The sequence below is a fragment of the Sorex araneus genome, chromosome 2, assembly GCF_027595985.1.
Source record: "Sorex araneus isolate mSorAra2 chromosome 2, mSorAra2.pri, whole genome shotgun sequence".
NCBI classification, from domain to species: domain Eukaryota; kingdom Metazoa; phylum Chordata; class Mammalia; order Eulipotyphla; family Soricidae; genus Sorex; species Sorex araneus.
Window position 1 is genome coordinate 136,689,736 of NC_073303.1, and position 23,873 is coordinate 136,713,608.

Consider the following 23,873-nt stretch of genomic DNA (forward strand, 5'->3'; position numbering starts at 1 on the left):
CAGATAACTGATTTGTGATGTTGAACATCTTTCCAGGTACCACCTGAATGCTTTCTTTAGGAAATTTTTCATTTAAATCCTTAACCCATTTTTCTATCAGATTGTTTTTACTAAATTTCATGAGTACTTTCTTTTCAATATGAAATTTTATAATATATATGACTCAAAATATATTCTCCCATTTTCGGGGTTTCTTTCCATTCTGGTAATGGTTTCTTTGCAGTGAGGAATGTCTTTAATTTGTGGTAGTCACATTTGATTATTTTTGCTTTTGTTGTTTTCGATTTTGGTGTCCAATATAGTTGCCAAGTCCAATGTTTAACACTTATTATTTGTATTTTCTTTTGGTAATTTAGTTTCTAGTCTTACATTCAAGTTACACGTATTTATACATTTATGCAAACACTATATCTTTTACCAATATAATCTTATAATATAGAGCAAAATCAGGAAGCATAAGGCTTAAGATTTTTATTCTTCCTAAAAATCTTTTGGCTTTTCAGAATCTTTAAAAGTTCTACTCAATGGACACGGAGAATATCATGCTAAGTGAAATGAATCAGAAAGAGAGGGACAGACTTAGAAGGACTGCACTCATTTGTGGAATATAAAATAACATAATATGAGACTAACACCCAAGGGCCATAGAGACAAGGGCCAGGAAGATTATTCCATTGCTGGAAGCCTGTCTCCTGAGCCGGGGGAGAAGGCAGCTGGAATAGAGAAGGGATCACTAAGTCAATGATGGTTGGAGGAATTGCTCGGGATGGGAGATGTGTGTTGAAAGTAGAAAAAGGACCAAACATGATAGCCTCTAAGTATCTGTATTTCAAACCATAATGCCCCAAAGCAGAAAGAGAGCAAGAAGGAAATTGTCTGCCACAGAGGCAGGGGAAGTGAAGGGATGGGGAGAGGAGGCGTTACTGGGGATACTGGTCATAGAAAATGTACACTGGTGGAGGGATGGGTGTCCTATAATCGTATGACTAAAACTCAAACATGAAAGCTTTGTAACTTTATTTCATGGTGATTCAATTAAAAAAATGCTAACTAAAAGTTAGCACAATTTTGGTAGTGGATAGGAACCCCACCATCCACTGTCTAAATACTTACTTTGTCTCATGGCTTAATTTGATCTCTGTGTAGTTTATTTACATGTGTATTTTTTTAAGTAGGGGAAAATTAACTTAGTAGAAACTATTAAAATGAATACAATGTGAAAAAAACAAAGTTCCACTCAAATTTTAGAGCAATTTCAATTTCTGTGAAAAATATCTTTGAATTTTTATAGAAATCACACTGGACCTATAGACTACTTTATGTTGTGTGGACATTTTAACAATATTTTTTGTTAAACTTTCTGAGACATTAATAACAGTTTGCTTTTTTCCTCTTCAATTTCTTTCATAAATGTCTCATACTTTCTGGTATATAGATAGGACTTTTGCCTTCTGGATTATATTTATTCTTTTTTATATTGTTCTATTTCATGTAAATGTAAATAACATCGATTATTTTTACCTGTCTGATATTTTGGAAATACCTAATATTTTGGAATTATCTGATATTTTGTAAATCTCTCTTGGATATTTTGGAAATATGACCTATTTTTGATGTGACATCACTGTTAAAATATGTACTTCATAATAAAGAACAACTCACATGAAACTTTAGACATTACTAACTTCAATGTAGAAGACTGAGCTCCTTCTCTTTTTTTCATGGCATCATAAAATATATTGAGTAAATGAGGCTGAAATAGAACAACTTTAACTTTTCCCACAGACTGGACAGACCCGTTATTAATACAGTCTTCAATGGCATTAATGATGTCTTCAGCGACGTTGACTGGGTCTTTATTGGCTTTTCCTGTAAGACAAATAATATAAATGTCTAGAAAAGAAAGATCCAGCTATAAAGAACTGAAGAATGAATTTGAGGTTTCATTATAGAAAAGACGTAATCCCCAACATTTTCATCTTGATGGTCTTTTCTAACAATACATCAGGAAATACTTCAGTCTTAGATGCAATGTCAAATTCTGACACAGGATGGCAGAAAACCCACAACCTAACAATTAACAAAGAACCGTTAAGTCTAACCTTTGGTGTGAGGTGTTCATATCTGCGCTATGCAATGGATCATGAATAACTGTATTCCTTTGAGTTAAGATACTGGGTAATACGAGTGAATCCACAGAAAACCCAGGTATGCAGGAATTGTGACTGAAAACTCCATGTTCGATGGAACTGGGAATGGGTGACCTTCCCCCATGACCCCCTGTTTCCAGCAATTTGGCAGTCATACCCACAGACCACCTTTGGCTGGTGTCAGATAATTTCATCAATGGCCATGATCCAGAGACTCATTGTCCTTTTCTCTCAGAAGATAGCATAAAATGACTCACCATATCCATGCTACCAGACCCCACACCAGTCTGTACTATTTGAAGCACCCTGGATGAGGACGAGGGCAGGTGATGCCCCTTTCTCTACAAGGGACCCAGCCATGGCGGCCAAAACCCTCCAGAACTCACTTGTTATGATGCTCATGGTCACTATACACTCTTAGGCTGAGCCTCACCTAAGAGTAAATCTTGGTTTTTTATTCATGGACATCTCGTACCTCACACTACTCATACTACAAGAGTAGCTCACCACATTTGATGGGGTTTAAAGTATAAGGCAACCAATCTTAGAGGGAAATATATTTTACATATATATGTATATAGGCACTCAATGTTAGACTCTAAACAACATATTAATAATATCTTATAGGAGTCTTCTCTTATAGGAGAATAATCTCTTATAGGAGGCTTCTGGGTGTAATGAAACAATATTCACACACTCTCCTCTAAGGAAAGTGTTTGGGAGCATTTCAGTGGTTTACTGATAACAATCAATACAAAATAAATATATTTGTTCAGCTTTGGGGCGGGGGTTATGGTTCGAGATAGAAACATTCAAAATATGGTGGTGGGAAGGTGTAATGTCGGTGAGATTGGTGTTCGACTATTAAATGTAATCAAATATTGTGAACTACTTTATAAAATTAAAATTTAAAAAAGGACAATGGGTAATATTTTGGCTTCACTAATGTTCTTAACAAATCCTTAAAAATCTAAAGATGCTGCTGTTGCCCCTGCACCTTCCCCCAGTGCTGCGCCCAGTTTGCTCCCTCTCCCAGGTCAGTGAACCGGACATAAGCCGAAGAGGAGCAGCTGAGAGGAAGGTGAAACTGTAGAAGAGGGAAAAGGTGACCACCATCGACCGAGCTCATCCAGAATCCTATCTCGCAATTAGATGAGAATACTGATAGTGAACTGGAAGATCCTACCTCCATGCTACTACAAAAACATGAAGAAACAGTGAAAATCCCCACCACGATGAGAGGATGATGAAAAGGGTCCAGACCCCTCCACAGGCATTAACCACAAATATGATCTCTTCGATAAAGAACTCAGAGATGAAAATTGAAAGATGTACAATGAATTCAAAGAAAGGATGAAACAGACATCCAGCAAATTAAAGGAGGACATGAAAGAAACAGTGGAATGGACAGCTGAGAAAATACAGGAAAAAATGAAGCAGAAATTAAAAATAAATACACATTTTTTTCCAGTGCACACGGAACATTTTACAAAATAGACCATGTGCTGGGTCATAAAACATATCTCAATAGTATCAGGAAGATAGAAATTGTATCAACTATTTTTTCAGGCCATGATACACTGAAGATAGAAGTTAATCAACCACAGACACTAAGAAACAAATCAAACATCTGGAAATTAAACAACTCAGTTGTTTAACCGCCACAGTTGGGGGGTGGTGGGAGAGATGCTGGGACCATTGGTGGTGGAAAATGGGCACTGGTGGAGGGGTGGGTACTTGATCATTGTATGACTGAAGCACAAGCACGAAAGTTTGTAAGTCTGTAACTGTACCTCTGGTGATTCACTAATAAAAATTAAAAAAAAAACTAAAGATGCTGATTTATATTTGAAGATCACATTTTAAAAGAACACTTTATTTTCTTTTTTTTGGTCATCACTTGACTCTACACTTGATTTCTTATTCTCCCAGGTATTTGAGTACAAAATTTAAACTAAGATAATGTGAAAGAAGTGATTATAACCTGTATCTTGTAATCTGTAGTTTCTTTTTAAAAAAATTATTTTATTGAATCACCGTGAAAAAAGTTACAAAGCTTTCAGGTTTAAGTCTCAGTCATATAATGATCAAACACCCATCCCTTCACCAGTGCACATGTTTCACCACCAAGAACCCCAATATACCACCCTCCCACACCCTCCACACCTGAGTGGCTAATGATCTTCACTTTATTCTCTCTATACTTTGAATACTTTAAGTATTTCAACAGAGGACTCACTATTATTATTTGGAACTTCCCCCCAACAATCAAACCTGCTGAAAAGGCATCATTTGATAATTTGTTTTCCATTGCTGAGAATGAAGATTATATTAGCTCACACAGCCACTTGGTTTTGGATGTCTGATATTTTAGCTCAGTTCACAGTCTAGATGTATTTCTATAAGAAGCCACTGGGTGCCAAAATGGTTTAGTAGACCTCCCGGATCATAGTCTTTAAGGAGCATAGGGGCTGTTTTCGTGCGCGGCTGCTCCGGATCTCATCTGGGTAGAGAGCGTGCCAGTATAATCTGTAGTTTCTTACACACAACTTATCTATGAACTTTCAGGAAGTATTTCTTCTTCACTCAGTGAGTTTTTAACCAACTAAAAAGATGTCAAGCTTGCTCCCTAAGCAGGTCTTTTTTATTTTCAGCATGTTAAATACTTATTGTCAAGTCTACTTCATAAGTAAGAACATCACAAATCAAATGAAAATCCATGGAAACAATACTATGTCAATGGCAGCTAGCAAAGTCACTTGGTAAACACTGCAATATAAAAGTACTCTGGTCAGCTGGTATTATAAATGCAAAACCCATTTGATTTTCCATTTGATGGCACATACTTTTAGTGTTTAAAATAAGAGAAGACGTCTTTTTAAGAAAAAAATTTTTATTAGTGAATCACCGTGAGGTAGTTACAAACTTATGAACTTTCATGTTTGCATTTTGTTTACATCCCTCCACCAGTGCCCATTCTCCTTCACCAATGTTCCCAGTATCCCTCCCACCACCACCACCCCAAACCCCAACACCCCACCCTGCCTCTGCGGCAGGGCATTCCCTTTTGTTCTCTCTCCTGTTGGATGTTGTAGTTTGCAATAGAGCCCTTTTGGAAAACAATATAGACGATTCTCAAAAAATTAGAAATTGAGCTCCCACTTGACCCAGCAATACCACTCCTGGGAATATATCCTGGAGAGGCAAAAAGGTATAGTAGAAATGACATCTGCATTTGTATGTTCATTGCAGCACTGTTTACAATAGCCAAAATCCGGAAAAAACCAGAGTGCCCAAAAACAGATGAATGGTTAAAGAAACTTTGGTACATCTACATAATGGAATACTATGCAGCTGTTAGAAAAGATGAAGTCATAAAATCTGCATAAAAGTGGATCAACATGGAAAGTATCATGTTGAGTGAAATGAGTCACAAAGAAAGAGACTGACATAGAAAGATCACACTCATATGTGGAATATAAAGTAGCAGAACGGGACACTAACACCCAGGAGTAGTAGAGATAAGAACCAGGAGGTCTGCTTGGAAACTGGCCTCATATGCTGGGGGAAAAGGCAGCAGAGATACCTAGTAGAGAATGTTGGGAGAACACACTCGGGTTGAAAACTTCGTACCTAAACTAGACTATAGACGGAATATGAGAAGACTTCTTTTGCTAGGCCATGAAGACAATGGTAGGAATGCAGACTAACTCCAACTAAAATAAACCAAAAGTGACTTTTTAAATTAGATCTTCAAAGAAAGAAGGAAACACCCCTTTGCTAAGCTGTTGTTATCAAAAGATATTTGGAGAATGTTAAATGAAAGTGTTGCAGATATTCATTTGCTCTCAGTAAATATTTAATGGGACACAGTGGATATGATAAATGAAGATGAACAGTTGTTCGTGGAAGAAACATAAAGATTGATGTTTCTTATGTTTTGTTCTAAAGAATAGTTTTTTTTGTTTTTGTTTTTGTTTTTGCTTTTTTGGTCACACCCAGCAATGCTCAGCACTCAGGAACTACTCCTGGCGATGCTTGGGGACCATATGGGTTGCTGGGGATTGAACGCAGGTTGGCCACATGCAAGGCAAATGCCTTACATGCTGTACTATTGCTATTTCCCCGAGAATAGATCTGTTTTTCAGAAAGATAAATCAGTGTATTGGTTGCACGAGTCTACTGGAATGGGAGCCAAGTCTCCTGTAGAGAAGACTGATGAAAGTACGAGGACAAGACACGAGCTGAACAAAGAAATGAGGTCAAATTAAGAGTTGGATGTGGGTTGCTGAGATATTTAGGAAGGATGTAATAACAGCCTGAATTTATGCTTGCCCTGAGATTCCCCTTTTTTGTCTCGCACCCCTTCCTGTGTATAACAACCACCATGCTGTATTGAAGTGTTGCAAGCACATCTCAGAGGGTGAAGTGATCCTAGTAGATTCTCCATTCTATCTCCATACCTGATTTTGTGCCAAATAATTGGGAAACTGATGCACAGACGAATGATAATGAAGAGATAATAATAATGAACAGATGATAAAGATAACAATATAAAAATAATGAAGAGATAATGCTAATGAACAGATAGTGAGGAGAGAGAAGAAAAGTTGCTGCCATAAAGGTAGGCTGGAGGGTGGTTGTGGGAGGGAAACTGAGGACATTGTGGGTGAAGAAATGGGTGTTGGAATATTGTGTGACTGAAAGCCAATCATGAACAACTTTGTAGCTGTGTATCTCATAATGATTCAATAAAAAATAAAATAAAATAAAAATTTTAGAAAGAATACAAAGCAAGTTGAATCACGGGTTCCAGATAGAAAATGTTGCTTAAAAAACATTTTGGGACATACTGAAGGGAAGGCCAGTATGCAGAGAAAATAATTGGAGTTTAGAGTTGGCATTGAGTTTATAGGAATTTCTGAATACCCATTTTCTTCAACTAGACAGGCCTTTGCATTTTCTTAGTCCCAGAAAAATTTTCCTGAGCAAAAGCTGCCTCAATCATAATCCTGGTTTACCTGATAAATATCTTATCAGAGAGATAACTTCTTCATACCGTAGTCCTTAAACTATGGGTTTCAAGTCCATCTAGGGTAATGAAACTTTCAAAAGAAACCCAATAAATTATTTATTTTACCCTTTTGCATACCACTTTTATTGCTCAGGACTATGTAAGAATTTCTTGGGAGCAAAGAGTTCTTGACTTGCACAGAAAAATTTTAAGATCTTCTTTATTCTGAGGACCGACTCGGGGAGATACAGAGGCAAAGAAGATAATCAAGGAGTGTCCATGTGCCTTGGTTTACTTGTGTAGACTAGCAAAGCAAACAGGTGAGTAGCAGAAATAGTTTTGAAGTAGTCCAGAAATAATGAGACATATCATATTTAGAGACATTTAAACTGCCTCATTATTTTCTTTTTTAGTGTAAAAATATTTATTCTAGAATACATTTTAATATTTTGTGGAATTGCTCAAAATTTTATTTATTAGTGCATCTGATTAAAAAAGTTATTCATAGCTGATGTCAGGTATGCAGTGTTTCAACACCACTCCCATCACCAGTGTCAACCTCCTTCCACCAGTGTCCCCAGTTTTGAGACTCCTACCTGTTACCTCCCATCCACTCTTTTTTTTACTTCTCCCCTTGGTTTCTTTCCTTCTATATCCTTGTCAGTTCTATACTCCATAGACTAAGATAATCTAGGTATTTCCACTTTGATACCTTCTAACCCCTTGTACTGTTATTTTACATGCCACAGACAACTGAGGTCATATGGTATTTGTCTTTCTTCTTCTGACTTCCTTTGCTTCACGTCATATCCTCCAGTTCCGTTCAAGTTGCAGTGAATTGCATAATTTCATCCTTCCTTGCATTTGCATAATCTGTGACACTCCTAGGCTCTCTGCTTCTTTTCTCAAATAAAACTAAGGTATAAACACGTAAGTAAATCTTAGAAGATAGAACAGATGGAGATAGAATCTAGTGTATCATTACTAGATATCCATAAAAGATAGATAAAGATGGAAAGTTGATGTATAGAAAATTGATGATAATTTGGTTAGTAAAGGAACTCTAAATTTTATCTTATGAATAAAATAATAATGATCAAATCATTCCATGCAGGGACATTATGAATAATTACAGAACACTTCAGCAATTTCAAAAGGAATAAAGTGTGACAAGAGGCCCAGAAAGTGGCAATGATGGTTTTGTTTGCTGAGGATAAATTTTTGAAGCACAGAAGTAAAAGTCACTCAGGCTTAGATTTCCAAGCAATGGAAGTATAGGTTCAGTGCTGAAACTAATCACCTTGATTTAACTTCAGGTCTGAGAAAGTTGTGTCCTGGGACCAGCTCTCAAGAAATTTTTCCTCATCATAAACCTAATTCATATGCCTTGTAAACAACTGAGTCTCACCTTAATAATGATAAACCTGAAGTATTGACCTTATATGTGAAGGATTACACAATCACTTTATCATTTCAAAATACAAAAAAAGTAAAGAGACAAGTAGTATACTCTAAAGAGAAAGTGCAGAGAGATGACTTGTGACCCATACAACACACTAAATTCTTGTGACAGAAGTTTCTTCGTAGAAAAGACCCACCCCACTAAATACTATTGAAAAGGTGAGAGAAAAGGGAAAAGAAATGTTTCTCGGGTTAAAGGAAGTGAAAGTGTGTGCATTGATGTTCATAATGGAAAGGACAGAGATGAAGCAAAACTCAATAATATGAAATGTGTAGAGGACAGGAAAAGGGAGAAGGAACAAATGAAAGATAGTCTTTTTCCTTTATTCTTCTTCTCCCTCCCTCTTCCTCCTCCCCCATATTAGTACAGATCTAATATTCCAATACTCTTTAGTTTCCTTCATTTTTCCTGATGTGTTTGAAGAATCCATAGGCTGTGTGATCTCCCTCAGGGTCTATTAGTGGAGTAAGGGCACTGTCCTCTCTTATTTGGCATTATCTAAGTTAACGGTACCATATCCATGAGAAAGCGGTGCCATCAGCTTTGACATCTGGTCTACATACCTGTACCAATAGCAGGGAGGCAAATGGAAGTATAATTCCGTTTTTCACACTCTTGCAAAACACAGAAAACTGATTTCCTTACTTTGTTACTGCCAATTACATGAATAATATTCTTACAATGCAGTAATCCACCTTCAGTAACAATATAATCATCATTGACCTGCTGAGCTAAAAATCACAAGGAAAATAAAGATGCAAAATTAGAACTGACTGAATCCTATTGTTTGATGGTGTAAAAGCTACAAGTTCAGTTTGTTAAGTCAAGCTTAATTTAATGGGAATGCAAGAATCATGGAATACTGTCTGATAAATCTTTCTTGATTAACTTTTTGCTTTGATTATGAGGTTCCTTTTAATACTAATGTTTTATGCAATCATTTAAATCATTTAGTAACATGATTTTTAAGATGAATATGCTTTCTCTGCATTCCAAATTCTTTTCTCAGCCTCATCCATCCTCCCAAACTCAGCTATGTGGTCCCAATTTAGTACCCTGAATAACATTACTCCTCACCTTTGAGCAAACATTCATCTTCCACTTCTTTCCCAGCCCCATTAAAAATGGCCTTGGATACTCCTGCATGATAAAATTAAGATGGCTAATAAATGATTTAGAAAGCACATGAATCATGTGAATGGTGGCATAGGACAGCATCAAGGTTGAGTGAGTGACTCAGCAAAGCCACTTGGTGTACATAAACCCAGACAGAGTCCTGGGAGTTGTGAATTGGCTCCTGGGAAGAGAAGCCCAGAAGTAATGAGTGGCCAGAGTTCCACCTCTCAGACAATGGAGCAACGAAAAGTTGGCAAAATTCAACCATGTCAACAGAGGGTGACAAATGTTCAGGAATTTCTCCAACTACATTAGATATTTTTAGTCTACCTGGAGGACATGTAGAACAATAATCATATTGATGTCTATTCATTTGAAAAATATTTGAACAGGGAATCAATGAATTTGAAGAGACCTTAATGAAAAATGAAATAATTCATTTGAATAGAAATAAGAGCTGACACATCCACATTTCACCCCCATTGCCATGTAAGCTCAACTACCTGTCCTGTTTCAGAGACTCATAATCAAATCGCTAAAGAAATCAATAGGGGCCAAAATTTCTCTGATAGCCTGTCCTGGATGTCACCTCTGGGTACAATTTAAAGGGGGATAACTCAAGTTTCCACCCCCAAAAGCCCCAGCACTGCACTCAGATCCCAATATCTGCCACCATGCTCCAGATGGACTACCTGGCTAAAAAAAAAAAAGAAATAAGAGCTGAAAAATTTAGTGTCATATCTTAGAGGCAGAATAGATGAAACTGAAAATAAAATAAGCGACCTCAAAATATAGTATACAGCCTCATCAACAAAGAAGCATAGAAAAATAATGAGAAAATAAAGAGAAAATAAAAATACAATTCTTCATTGAATGGCTATTGTTTACAATACTGAGAGGAAAAACCTAAGACTCAAATCACAGAAATAAAGGAAAGAGGGAGAAGTGAATAATGGCTACTTGAAGAAGTAATAGATTAGCACTTTTCCAAGTTGGAGAGGGAAGTTGGAGCTAAGAGAACCAACCAAATTAAACCCAAACAAAAAAACACCAAAACATACTACACTTAAAACAGCAAAAGATAATGACAGAGACATACACATTAAAAGAATAGGAGAGAAGCAAAACCTCATATACAGCATTAAACATAAAATTCACAGATTTCTCTAATAAAACTGCAGACAAGAAGAAAATGGGATGATATACATAAAGAATTGAAAGAAATTCTCCAACCCAGAATATTCTACACTACAAATAGTTTAGTGTAATTCAATTCTAAGAATTGGAGAAAAAAATATTCTTTTGAACAGCAATTGAGGACATTTGTGGTATCAAAACAAGCCCTAATTGAAGGATATTGAGAGGCTCCATAAAAGGAAAAAAAATGGATGGCATAAGCAACCAAACTCATAGATACATGAAACAAATTACATCATATCGTTATTTCTCTAAATTCCGGTGTATTGAAATCTTCAATAAAAGGATACGGAGTGGATAGATGAATCAGAAATCATAATCTAACATTCTGTTGATTATAAGACACATACTTGAATTGTTAAAATAAATACAGATTCAGAGAGAAATATTGGGAAAAAAACATAATGACTAATGATAAACTAAAAAAAATGCAGGTACAGCCATACTTGTATCAGACAAGGCCAAAGAGAATAATTAGAGATAAGAATGGACATCAAATAATTGTTAAAGAATCACTAAATTGGGAGGAGCCTTGTTGTCCAAATAAAGGAACAGCAAAGTTTATAAGGCAACTAGATAAGATACATCTATGGAAACACAATAGTAGTAGTAGATTTTATTCTATTTTATTTTTATTTCTTTTTGCTTTTTGGGTCACACCTGGCAATGCTCAGGGGTTACTCCTAGCTCTGCACTCAGGAATTTCTCCTGGCGTTGCTCAGGGGACCATATGGGATGCTGGGAATTGAACCCGGCTTGGCCACACACAAGGCAAACGCCCTACTCGCTGTATTATCACTCCAGCCCCAGCAGGAGATTTTAATACCCCACTCTTATCATTGAAAATCAATTAGCACCCCCTCAGGACCTTGGTTTCGGGCCCTAGACCCCCCGGTGTGCCTCCCTAGCTCTGCTGCTTCCCTGAAATGGTGTATCAGACCCTCTCAGCCCCGCGTGACCCAATGGAGCTGCAGGCCGAACAGGTGGCTAGGGCGTGACCTATACATCAGGGGCGTGACCTCAACAAAAGGGGCATGGCCTCCTGTGGGGCCAGGGCCACAGCAGCAGTGATTTCCCCCCCTTTCCTGCAAGGTGGACTTAGGTCACAATCTGTATAACCTATTTCTTTGAAAAACACCCTGGCCATCTCAATCACTATATGACAATAGTGCATTAGCCTATTCTAATTTCACCAAAACTATCAGTGAACACAAGAAGCTGCACAAGCCCTTTATAAAAAGATCAGAGCCTCCAAGTCTTCACTAGAGGCATCACATAAACCAGGAAGAGCGCCTGAGAGTAAGGAAGTATTCTAGAAGGGGGAAAAGGCTACTATTATTGACTTAGCTCATCCAGAATCCACTCTTGCAGAAAGAGAGAATAGGGATATAGAACTGGAAAGCTCCATCTCTATAATTCCATAACAATATGAAGAAACAGTGAAAATCTCCACCATGAGGAGAAGATGAAGAAAAGATTCCAGAAGTCCCAACAGGGCTTACCCAAAAATATGATCTCTCAGATAAAGAATTCAGAAATGAAATGTTGAAGATGTTCAACAAACTCAAAATAACCATGGAACAGACATCCAATAAATTAATGGAGGGTATGAAGGAAACAATGGAACAGTCCACCTAGAAAATACAGGAAGAAATAAGAGCAGAAATTTCACAGCTACAAACAGAAGTGACACGAATAAAAGAATCAGTAGATGAAATAAAAAACTCAGTAGGTGCCCTCAACAGTAGAATGGCTACAGCCGAAGACAGAAACAGTGAGCTTGAAGATGAGCTGCAGAAAGCTTACAGGCAACAACAAATAATGGCAAAAGACCTCAAAATAGCTCTAGGGTGAATCAGAGTCCTAGGGGATGACCTCAAAAGGAACACCATAAGAATCATCTGAGTACCAGAAGGACAGGGGTGTAACCCCAATGAGAAAAACCACAGTTAAAGACATCATTGCTAAGAAATTCCCAGAGCTCGAGAATGCAGGCATCCAGATCCAAGGAGCCCAAAGGGTGTCAGCTAAAAGAGACCCTAATAAAAAGACTCCGAGACATATCATAGTCAGAATGATAGATGCCACCAATAGAGACAGAAAACTGAGAGCAGCAAGGTCAAAGAAGGAAAAAATCACATACAAAGGAGTACCCCTTAGATTTTCAGCAGACCTATCAGAGGAAACTCTCCAAGCCTGAAGACAATGGTGGGATATAGTGAAAAAAACTCAATGAAATGAACACCTTACCAAGAATACTTTATCTGGCTAAACTCACACTCAAACTCAAAGGAACAATACACTATTTCATGGATAAACAACAGCTCAGGAACTTCATGAATGCAAAACCAAATTTAAAAGAAGGAATAAAGGGGCTACTGTGAGATAAGAAAAACCCTACAAGCATAACAAACCCCTACAGAAAGATGGCACAAAATCCCATGACAATAATATCTCTCAATGTCAATGGTCTAAATGCACCAATTAAGAGACATAGAGTGGCAAAACGGATTCAGAAACTAAACCAAAAATTTTGCTGCCTACAAGAAGCACATCTGAATAGTCAGAGCAAACACAGACTCAAAGTCAATGGATGGAAAACAATCCTGTAAGCAAACAACTCCCTCAAAAAAGCCGAGGTGGTCATACTAGTATCCGACAGCATAGATTTCAGGTTGAAAAATATTAGAAGGGACAGCGAAGGTCATTTTTTACTAATCAAGGGATATATTCAGCAGGAAGAAATCACACTCCTAAACGTGTTCGCATTGAATGAGGGACCAGCTAAATACTTAAAACAATTACTAACAAATCTTAACAAGGACATTACTAGCAACACAATAGTAGTTGGAGACTTCAACACTGCCCTATCACCTCTAGATAGATCAAAAAGATTAAAACTTAGCAAGAAAACACTGACTTTGAAGGACGAGATAGAAGACAGTGAACTAATAGATCTATAAAGGGTTTTGCAACCCCAAATGAAAGAATATACATTTTTTCCAGTGCACATGGAACATTTTCCAAAATAGACCACGTTCTGGGTCATAAAACAGACCTCAATATAATCAGGAAGATAGAAATTGTATCCACTATTTTTTCAGACCACGACGCACTGAAGATAGAATTTAATCATTCACAGACACAGAGAAACAAATAAAACACCTGGAAATTAAACAACTTAATGTTGAAAGAGTGGGTTAGGAAGTAAATCAAAGAAGAAATCAGAAGATATCTGGAAACAAATGAGAATGAAGACACGAGTTACCAGAATCTATGAGACACAGATAAAGCTGTGTTAAGGAGAAAATTTATAGCTCTGCAAGGATTCGTCAGGAAGGAAGAAAGGGCCTACATAGATAACTTGACTTCACAGCTCAACATAATAGACCAACAAAAGGAGCTCAAACCAGGCAGAAGAAAAGAAATAACAAAACTTAGAGCTGAAATTAACAACATGAAACTCCCAAAAATCTCTGAAAATCAACTAGCCAAAATATTAATAAATAAATGAGCCCTAAGTGATAAACTGGAAGACTGGGCCTAATAGATAGGGCCTTCCGTCCCCTGAAAGCCAAATGCACATTCTTCTCCAGTGAACATGTACTATTATTCTCTAGGATAGTACATGTTGTGACACAGTTTTAGTGTCCATAAAGTCATGAAGTAGAAATTGCATCAAGTATCATTTTAGACAACAATGCTATGAAGATAGAAACATAAACTATTATTAATTTCTATCTTGGAGCGATAGCACAGCGGGTGGGGCATTTATCTTGCACGCAGCCAACTTGGGTTTGGTTCCTCGTCACTCTTGGAGAGCCTGGAAAGCTACCAAGAGTATCTCACCTGCACGGCAGAGCCTGGCAAGCTACCCGTGGCATATTTGATATGCCAAAAACAGTTAACAATAAGTCTCACAATGAGATGTTACCGGTGCCTGCTCGAGCAAATCGATGAACAACGGACAACAGTGCTACAATGCAGTGCTACTAAATAAAAAGAATGTAGGGAAAAGTTCTAAGAATTTGAAAACTGAAAAAAAATGATGCTAAATAACAATTGGATCAAAGAGAAATCAAAGAGAAAACTAAAAATTTTTCTAAAAAATAAATGAGAATAAAGACAGAAATTATTAGATCTTATAGAAATCAGCAAAGGTAGCACTAACAGGGAAGTTTATGGCAGTACATGCTTATATCAGCGGGGAAAAGCTTAGATTAAGGACCTCACAGCTTTAGAAACTAGAAAAGGACAATAAGTGAATCCTAAGGTAAGTAAAAGGAAGGAAATAATACAACTATATCAAATACAAAGAAATATAGAAAACAAAAATGATCAAGGAAACCAGAAGCTGGTTGCATTTTTCTAATAAAAAAAACAAAATTATCAAACTATTAGCCATATTTATGAAGAAAAAATTAGAAAGCCCTAGTAAGTTTGAAGACAGGACACCTTAAATATACAAAAGATTATACAAGGTTATTATGAACAACACTATAGCACTAAGCTAGAGAACCTAAAAGACATGAATGAATTATTAAAATCATAATACCTCCTGAAATTTAACCAGGAGAAGTAGAAAACATTAGCAGGTCAATAAGAAGTAAGGAACTTGAAAGAGCAAATAAAAATTTTCCCAAGGAAAAAAGTTTGGTCCACATGGGTTCACAGGGAATTGAATCAAAATTTCAAAGAATTACTCTTTATACTGTTCAAGCTCTTTCAAATTATCAAAGAAACAAGTATACTTTTAAATAGATTCTATGAAGTAAATATTATACTAATACCAAAATTATATAGAGAACACCAGTGTAAAAAATTATAGATTCATGCCCCCGATAAACATTGATCAAAAAATCCTCAACAAAATCTTAGCAAACCAAACACAATAAATCAAAAGTACCACATAATATGATCAAGTTGGAGACTCCCATGGCTGTAAGAATGATTCAATATATGCAAATCACCCATCCTTGCCCCAAGGGATCCAGCCCTGGCAACCGAAAACCTTCAGAACTCAACTGCTGCCATGCTCACAGACACTCTCCACACGCTTGGGCTGAGCTCCACCCAGGAGTGAATCCCCAGAAAACCCAGATATGCAGGACTTTGTCACTGAGAACTTTGGGTTCAACGGGACTGGTAATGGGGACCCTCCACCTGTATTCCATCTCCGGCAACTCCCATAAGCCACCGCTGGCTAGCACCAGATAGTCTCATCACTGGCCACTATCCAGAGTCACATGTCCTTCTCTCCCAGAAGGGAGCATAACATGACACTAGTCATAACCATACCACCGGACCTTGTGCCAGGCTGTTACATTCAGGGCACCCCAGAGTGGGGGAGGGTGAGATCCCTCCCTGCCCCAAGGTACCGAGCCTCTGCAGCTGAAAACCTCCAGAACTCAACTGCCGCCAGGCTCATGGCTGCTCTCCTCATGCTTGGGCCGAGCCTCACCCACGAGTGAACCTATTCCTGGACTCCATGGCTTCTACACTTCATACTAAACATCACCCATAATCCAAGAGTACTGCACCACATTTGATGAGGTTCAACGTAGGAGGCAACCAATCTTATTTTTTACATATATATACACATATATATGTATATATATATATACACACATATATATGCACACAAGGCTCAACATTTAACATGTTAGTGATCTTATTGGCCTCTGGGTGAAATACAACCATCTTCACATTCTTTCTCTAACGAAACCTTTTTGTAGAACTTTCAGTGGTTTTTCATAACAAACAATATAAAATATATTATTTCGGTCTGCGTCCCCCGAGTTTCTAAAGCCACTCCCCGCCCGCCCTGAGCAGCCCGTCTCCCCGAACCGGCTTGTAACTGTGCACATCCTTCAGGTACGAGGACCATCCCTCGGCCACGCCCTCCCGCCCCCCCATCAACAGGAAGACACTGGGGGCGTGGCCTGTGTCTTAGTGGGCGTGGTCTCGAAGTGGGCGTGGCCTACTTTCGGAGCGGTGGCCGCTAACGCGGCTGCAGTTATTCTTTGCTACCTCAGCTCAATCGGTACTGTGTATTCCTTTGAAAATTCACTTTTGCGATCTCAAATACTTACGCAAAATAGCCATTAGCTTAGGCTGACAGCATAAAAGCTATCAGTGAATAAGGGAAGTTTAGCACAATCGGAGCCCCTTCTTCCCACAAAAAGGAAGAGGAATAAATAACTACAAGGTTCCAACTCTATACTTCCATGACAAAATGAAGAAGCAGCGAAAATCCCCTCCGCGAAGAGAGGGGGAAGAAAAGATACCAGAAACCTCAACAGGGGCTTCTCACATCTACGACCTCTCAGATAAACAATTCAGAGAGGAAATCTTGAGGAGAGTCGACCTACTCCAAGCAAATATGGAACAGACATCCAATAAATTAAGGGAGGAGATGAATGAAGCGCTGGAACGGTCTACCAAGAAAATCCAGGAAGAAATGAGAGCAGAAATGAGAGCAGAAATTTCAAACCTTCGAACGGAAGTCTCACAAATAAAGGAATCTGTAGATGAATTAAAAATCTCTCTAGATGCCCTCAACAGTAGAAAGACTACAGCCGAAGACAGAATCAGTGATCTGGAAGATGAGCTGCAGAAAGCTTATAGACAACAACAAATCATGGACAAAGACCTCAAAATGGCTATAGAGCGAATCAGAGCCCTGGGGGATGACTTCAAGAGGAACAACATAAGAATCATTGGAGTACCAGAACCGCAGGGAAGCAACCCCAATGAAAAAAACACAGTCAAAGATATCATTGCTAAGAAATTCCCAGAGCTGGAGAAGGCAGGCATCCAGATACAAGGAGTCCGAAGAGTACCAGCAAAAAGAGACCCGAATAAAAAGACACCAAGGCATATCATAGTCAGAATGACGGATACCATGGATAGAGACACAATTCTGCAAGCAGCAAGGTCAAGGAAGGAAATCACATACAAAGGAGCACCCCTCAGATTTACGGCCGATCTGTCAGAAGAAACCCTCCGAGCCCGAAGACAATGGTGGGACATAGTGAAAAAACTCAACGAAATGAATGCCTCACCAAGAATACTTTATCCGGCTAAACTCTCACTCAAACTCGAAGGAACCATACACTATTTCTCGGATAAACAACAGCTCAGGAACTTCATAGACTCAAAACCAACCTTGAAAGAAGGTCTAAAGGAGCTACTGTAAGACAAGGAGGAGCCCCATAAGAACAACAAATCCCACAGAAAGATGACACAAAACCACATCACAATAATCTCTCTCAATGTCAATGGCCTAAATGCACCTATCAAGAGACACAGAGTGGCTAAATGGATCCGGAAATTAAACCCAACATTCTGTTGCCTGCAAGAAACACACCTGAACAAACAGAGTAAACATAGACTCAAAGTCAAAGGATGGAAAACAATCCTGCAAGCAAACAACCCGCTTAAAAAAGCTGGAGTGGCCATCCTGGTATCCGACAACATAGATTTCAGGATGAAAAAGATCAAAAGGGACAGCGAAGGTCATTTTCTGTTTATCAAGGGATATGTACAACAGGAAGAAATCACACTCTTAAACGTATATGCTCCTAACGAACGACCAGTTAAATATTTAAAACAACTCCTAACAGACTTCAAAGAGGACATCACTAACAGCACAATTGTAGTCGGAGACTTCAATACGGCCTTATCGCCTCTAGATAGATCCACAAGAACAAAACTCAACAAGGAAACACTGACTCTGAAAGAAGAAATTGAAGAGAGAGGCCTAATAGACCTATACAGGGCCTTACACCCTAAAAAGAAAGAATACACATTCTTTTCCAGTGCACATGGAACATTTTCTAAAATAGACCATGTACTGGGCCCCAGAACATACCTCAATAGAATCGGAAAAATAGAAATTGTATCAACCATCTTTTCAGACCACGATGCGCTGAAGATAGAAGCTAACCACTCACAAATACGGAAAATCAAATCAAACACCTAAATTAAACAATTCAATGTTGAACAATGAGTGGGTCAGGAAGGAAATCAAGGAAGAAATCAAAAGATACTTAGAAACAAATGAGAATGAAGACACGAGCTACCAAAACCTATGGGACGCAGCTAAAGCCGTGTTAAGGGGAAAATTTATAGCTCTCCAAGCATTCCTCAGGAAGGAAGAAAGGACCCACATAGATAGCTTGACTTCACGACTCAAGACCTTAGAAAAGGACCAGAAAAAGGACTCCAAACCAGAACGAAGGAAAGAAATGATAAAAATTAGAGCAGAAATTAATGACATCGAAACCAAAAATACAATCCGAAAGATCAATGAAACAAAGAGTTGGTTCTTTGAGAAAATAAATAAGATTGATAAACCGCTAGCAAGACTCACAAAGAAAGAAAGAGAGAAAACTCTAATAAATCGAATCAGAAATGAAAAGGGGGACATCATAACAGAAACCAGTGAGATTCAAAAGATCATTAGAGACTACTTTGAAGGTCTTTACGCCACAAAAAAGGAGAACCTAAAAGAAATGGATGGATTCCTTGATTCCTACAATCTCCCAACACTGAAGAAAGAAGACCTGGAATACCTGAATAGACCCATCAATGTTAAGGAAATTGAAACTGTAATCAAAAACCTCCCCAAAAACAAAAGCCCAGGCCCAGATGGTTTCACTGGCGAATTCTTCCAAACATTTAAAGAAGACCTATTGCCTGTTTTCCTCAAACTTTTCCAGGAAATTGAAAAATCAGGAACTCTCCCAAACAGTTTCTATGAAGCACATATCTCCCTAATACCAAAAGCAAACAAAGACACCACTAAGAAAGAAAATTACAGACCAATTTCCCTGATGAACACCGATGCGAAAATCCTCAACAAAATACTAGCAAATAGGATCCAACAACTCATCAAAAAGATCATACATCACGACCAAGTGGGATTCATCCCAGGGATGCAAGGATGGTTTAACATTCGGAAATCAATCAACATAATCCAGCATATCAACAAAATTAAAGATAAAAACCATATGATCATATCAATAGATGCAGAGAAAGCATTTGACAAGATCCAACATCCTTTCATGATGAAAACCCTCGCCAAAATGGGGTTTGGAGGAACTTTCCTCAAGATAGTCGAAGCCATCTATCACAAGCCTACGACAAGCATTATCCTCAACGGGGAAAAACTAAGGGCCTTTCCTCTGAGATCAGGCACAAGACAAGGATGCCCACTCTCACCACTCCTCTTCAATATAGTACTGGAAGTACTTGCGATAGCTATTAGACAAGAAAAAGAGATTAAGGGCATCCAGATAGGAAAGGAAGAAATCAAACTCTCACTATTTGCAGACGACATGATACTATATCTAGAAAAGCCTAAAGCCTCTACTAAGAAACTCTTAGAAACAATAGACTTATACAGTAAAGTTGCAGGCTACAAAATCAATACCCAAAAATCCATGGCCTTCATATATGCAAACAATGAGGCAGAGGAAAGGGACATGAAAAAAGCAATCCCATTCACAATCGTGCCCCAGAAAATCAAGTACCTCGGAATCAGCTTAACCAAGGAAGTAAAAGACCTTTACAAAGAAAACTACAAAACGCTACTCCATGAAATCAAAGAGGACATGAGGAAATGGAAACATATACCCTGCTCGTGGATAGGGAGAATCAATGTTGTCAAAATGGCAATACTCCCTAAAGCATTATACAGATTCAATGCGATCCCTATAAGTATACCCATGACATTCTTCAAAGAAATGGATCAAGCAATCCTAAAATTCATATGGAATAACAAACGTCCAAGGATAGCTAAAACAATTCTTGGGAAAAAGATGATGGGAGGCATCACCCTCCCCAACCTCAAACTTTACTACAAAGCAGTAACAATTAAAACAGCATGGTACTGGAACAAAGGCAGAGCCGTAGACCAATGGAACAGGGTGGAATATCCCTACACACAACCCCAAATGTATGATCATCTAATCTTTGATAAGGGAGCAAGAGATGTGAAGTGGAGCAAGGAAAGCCTCTTTAACAAATGGTGCTGGCACAACTGGACAACCACATGCAAAAAAATGGGTTTAGACCTTGACCTGACACCATGCACAAAAGTCACATCAAAATTTATTAAAGACCTCAACATTAGACCACAAACCATAAGGTACATTGAAGACAAGGTCGGCAAAACCCTCCACGATATTGAAGATAAAGGTATCTTCAAAGGTGACACGGAACTAACTAAGCAATCTAGTAAAAACAGAGATCAACAAATGGGACTACATTAAACTAAAAAGCTTCTGCACCGCAAAAGATACAGTGACCAGAATACAAAGACTATCCACAGAATGGGAAAGGATATTTACACAATATCCATCAGATAAAGGGTTGATATCAATGGTATATAAAGCACTGGTTGAACTCTACAAGAAGAAAACATCCAACCCCATCAAAAAATGGGGCGAAAAAATGAACAGAAACTTTACCAAGGAAGAAATACGAATGGCCAAAAGACACATGAAAAAGTGCTCTACATCACTAATCATCAGAGAGATGCAGATCAAAACAACCATGAGATACCACCTCACACCACAGAGACTAGCACACATCCAAAAGAACAAAAGCAACCGCTGTTGGAGAGGATGTGGGGAGAAAGGGACCCTTCTTCACTGCTGGTGGGAATGCCGACTGGTTCAGCCCTTCTGGAAAACAATTTGGACGATTCTCAAAAAATTAGATATTGAATTCCCATTTGACCCAGCAATACCACTGCTGGGAATATATCCCAGAGAGGCAAAAAAGTATAATCGAAACAACATCTGCACATGTATGTTCATCGCAGCACTGTTTACAATAGCCAGAATCTGGAAAAAACCCGAATGCCCCAGAACGGATGACTGGTTGAGGAAACTTTGATACATCTATACAATGGAATACTATGCAGCTGTTAGAAAAAAGGAGGTCAAGAATTTTGTAGTTAAGTGGATGGGCATGAAAAGTTTCATGCTGAGTGAAATGAGTCAGAAAGAGAGAGACAGACATAGAAAGATTGCACTCATCTATGGTATATAGAATAACAGAGTGGGAGACTAACACCCAAGAACTGTAGAAATAAGTACCAGGAGGTTGACTCCATGGCTTCAAGGCTGGCCTCACGTTCTGGGGAAAGGGCAACTCAGAGAAGCTATCACCAACTACATTGTAGTTGAAGGCCATGTGGGGGGAGGGAGTTGCGGGATGAATGAGGGCTAGAGACTGAGCACAGCGGCCACTCAACACCTTTATTGAAAACCACAACAGCTAATTAGAGAGAGAGAACAGAAGGGAATGCCCTGCCACAGTGGCAGGGTGGGGTGGGGGGGAGATGGGATTGGGGAGGGTGGGAGGGACGCTGGTTTTATGGGTAGTGGAGAATGGGCACTGGTGAAGGGATGGGTTCCCGAACTTTGTATGAGGGAAGTATTAAGCACAAAAGTGTATAAATCTGTAACTGTACCCTCACGGTGATTCTCTAATTAAAAATAAATAAATTAAAAAAATTAAAAAAAATAAAAAATAAAATATATTATTTCGTTTCTGCTTTGGGGCAGGGGTTGGGGTTCAGATGAAAACATCCAAAATATGGTGGTGGGAAGGTGTAATGGTGGTGGGCTTGGTGTTTGAATATTAAATGTAATCGAATACTGTGAACTACTTTATAAAATAAATAATATATGCAAATCATTTATGTGATGCACCATATGAAAAGAAAAGATCAAGATCATATACTCATAAAAATATATTCAGAGAAATATTTTGGCAAAATTCCACCTCCATAATTTAATATCCATAATGGAAAAACCCTCAACAAAATATGGATATTAGGGACATACCCCCAGATAGTAATGTCCCTGTAAAATAAACCAGCAAACAACATCATGCTTAATGTTGAAATACTGTAAACTTTCTCTCTGTGATTAAGCAGCAGGCAAGGATGCCTACTTTCTCTCCTTATTTCTATATAATTTTTAAAGTTCTCACTGAAGCAAACAAGAAAAATAAATCAAAGGGATCCAAATTGAAAAATAAGTTAAATTATTACTATTTATAGATAAATAATAAGCATACAAAATTCTAAAACTCCACTAAAAACTACTATAAACAATAAGCCAATTCATCAAAGTAGCAGCCTACCAAATAAACACAACAAATTGTTGCATTTTATATGAAAAATGAACTATAAAGGAAAGAGATAAATAAATAGAAAACTTCACTTTTTTGATGCCTCAGGACATCAAATACCTAGGAATGAACTTAACCTAGGATATGAAAGACCTATATATAGAAACTGTAACGCAATACTGAAATGCATAAAAGATACCATCAGTAAATGGAAAAATATTACATATTACAGATTTGAAGAACTAAAAATGTTAAACTGATAATAGCATCTAAAGCATTACACAGATTTAATGCAATCCCCATCAAACTTCCTATGGCATTATTCAAGAACTTGGATCAAATTCTAATGAAATCACAAAACTCATAGAATAGTCAAAATATGTCTGAAAAAAAGATAGGAAGTAATGCATTTCCTGATTTTAAATTATACTCTAAAGCTATTGTAATAAAAAGTGTATGGTACTGGAATAAATATAAACTCTTACATAAATAAAATGTAAGTGAAAACCCAGAGCTAAGTCTTCAGATTTGTAGATAGTTAACCTAGTAAAAAGGAGCATGGTGCATAAAGTGGAGTAAGAAAACCTCTTTAAGCTGGATATTCACAGCAAAAAGAAAGAAGGAAAAAAAAGAAACTGGTACAATATCTCATACCACTTACAAAAGTTCACTCAACATGGATTAGTGGATTAAAGACTTTCATATAGGCCCTTCCAGTGCCGCTGGTTTGCTCCACAGGTGTGTGACTTCCTGGCCTGCAGCCAAACCCCGTGCCCCAGCCTGC

At 38.0% G+C, this 23,873-nt stretch overlaps 1 protein-coding gene across 1 annotated transcript in view; it reads right to left on the reverse strand.

Annotated features, from left to right (window-relative positions):
• Positions 1-23,873, reverse strand: part of LOC129398791 (protein mono-ADP-ribosyltransferase PARP14-like) — a 129,463-nt gene that overhangs the window by 32,940 nt on the left and 72,650 nt on the right. The window contains exons 11-13 of the mRNA XM_055128147.1: positions 9,704-9,766; positions 9,190-9,357; positions 1,663-1,869 (exon numbers count right to left, since the gene is read on the reverse strand). Of these exons, the coding sequence (XP_054984122.1) occupies positions 1,663-1,869; positions 9,190-9,357; positions 9,704-9,766 (438 nt within the window). The remainder of the gene's footprint in view (positions 1-1,662; positions 1,870-9,189; positions 9,358-9,703; positions 9,767-23,873) is intronic.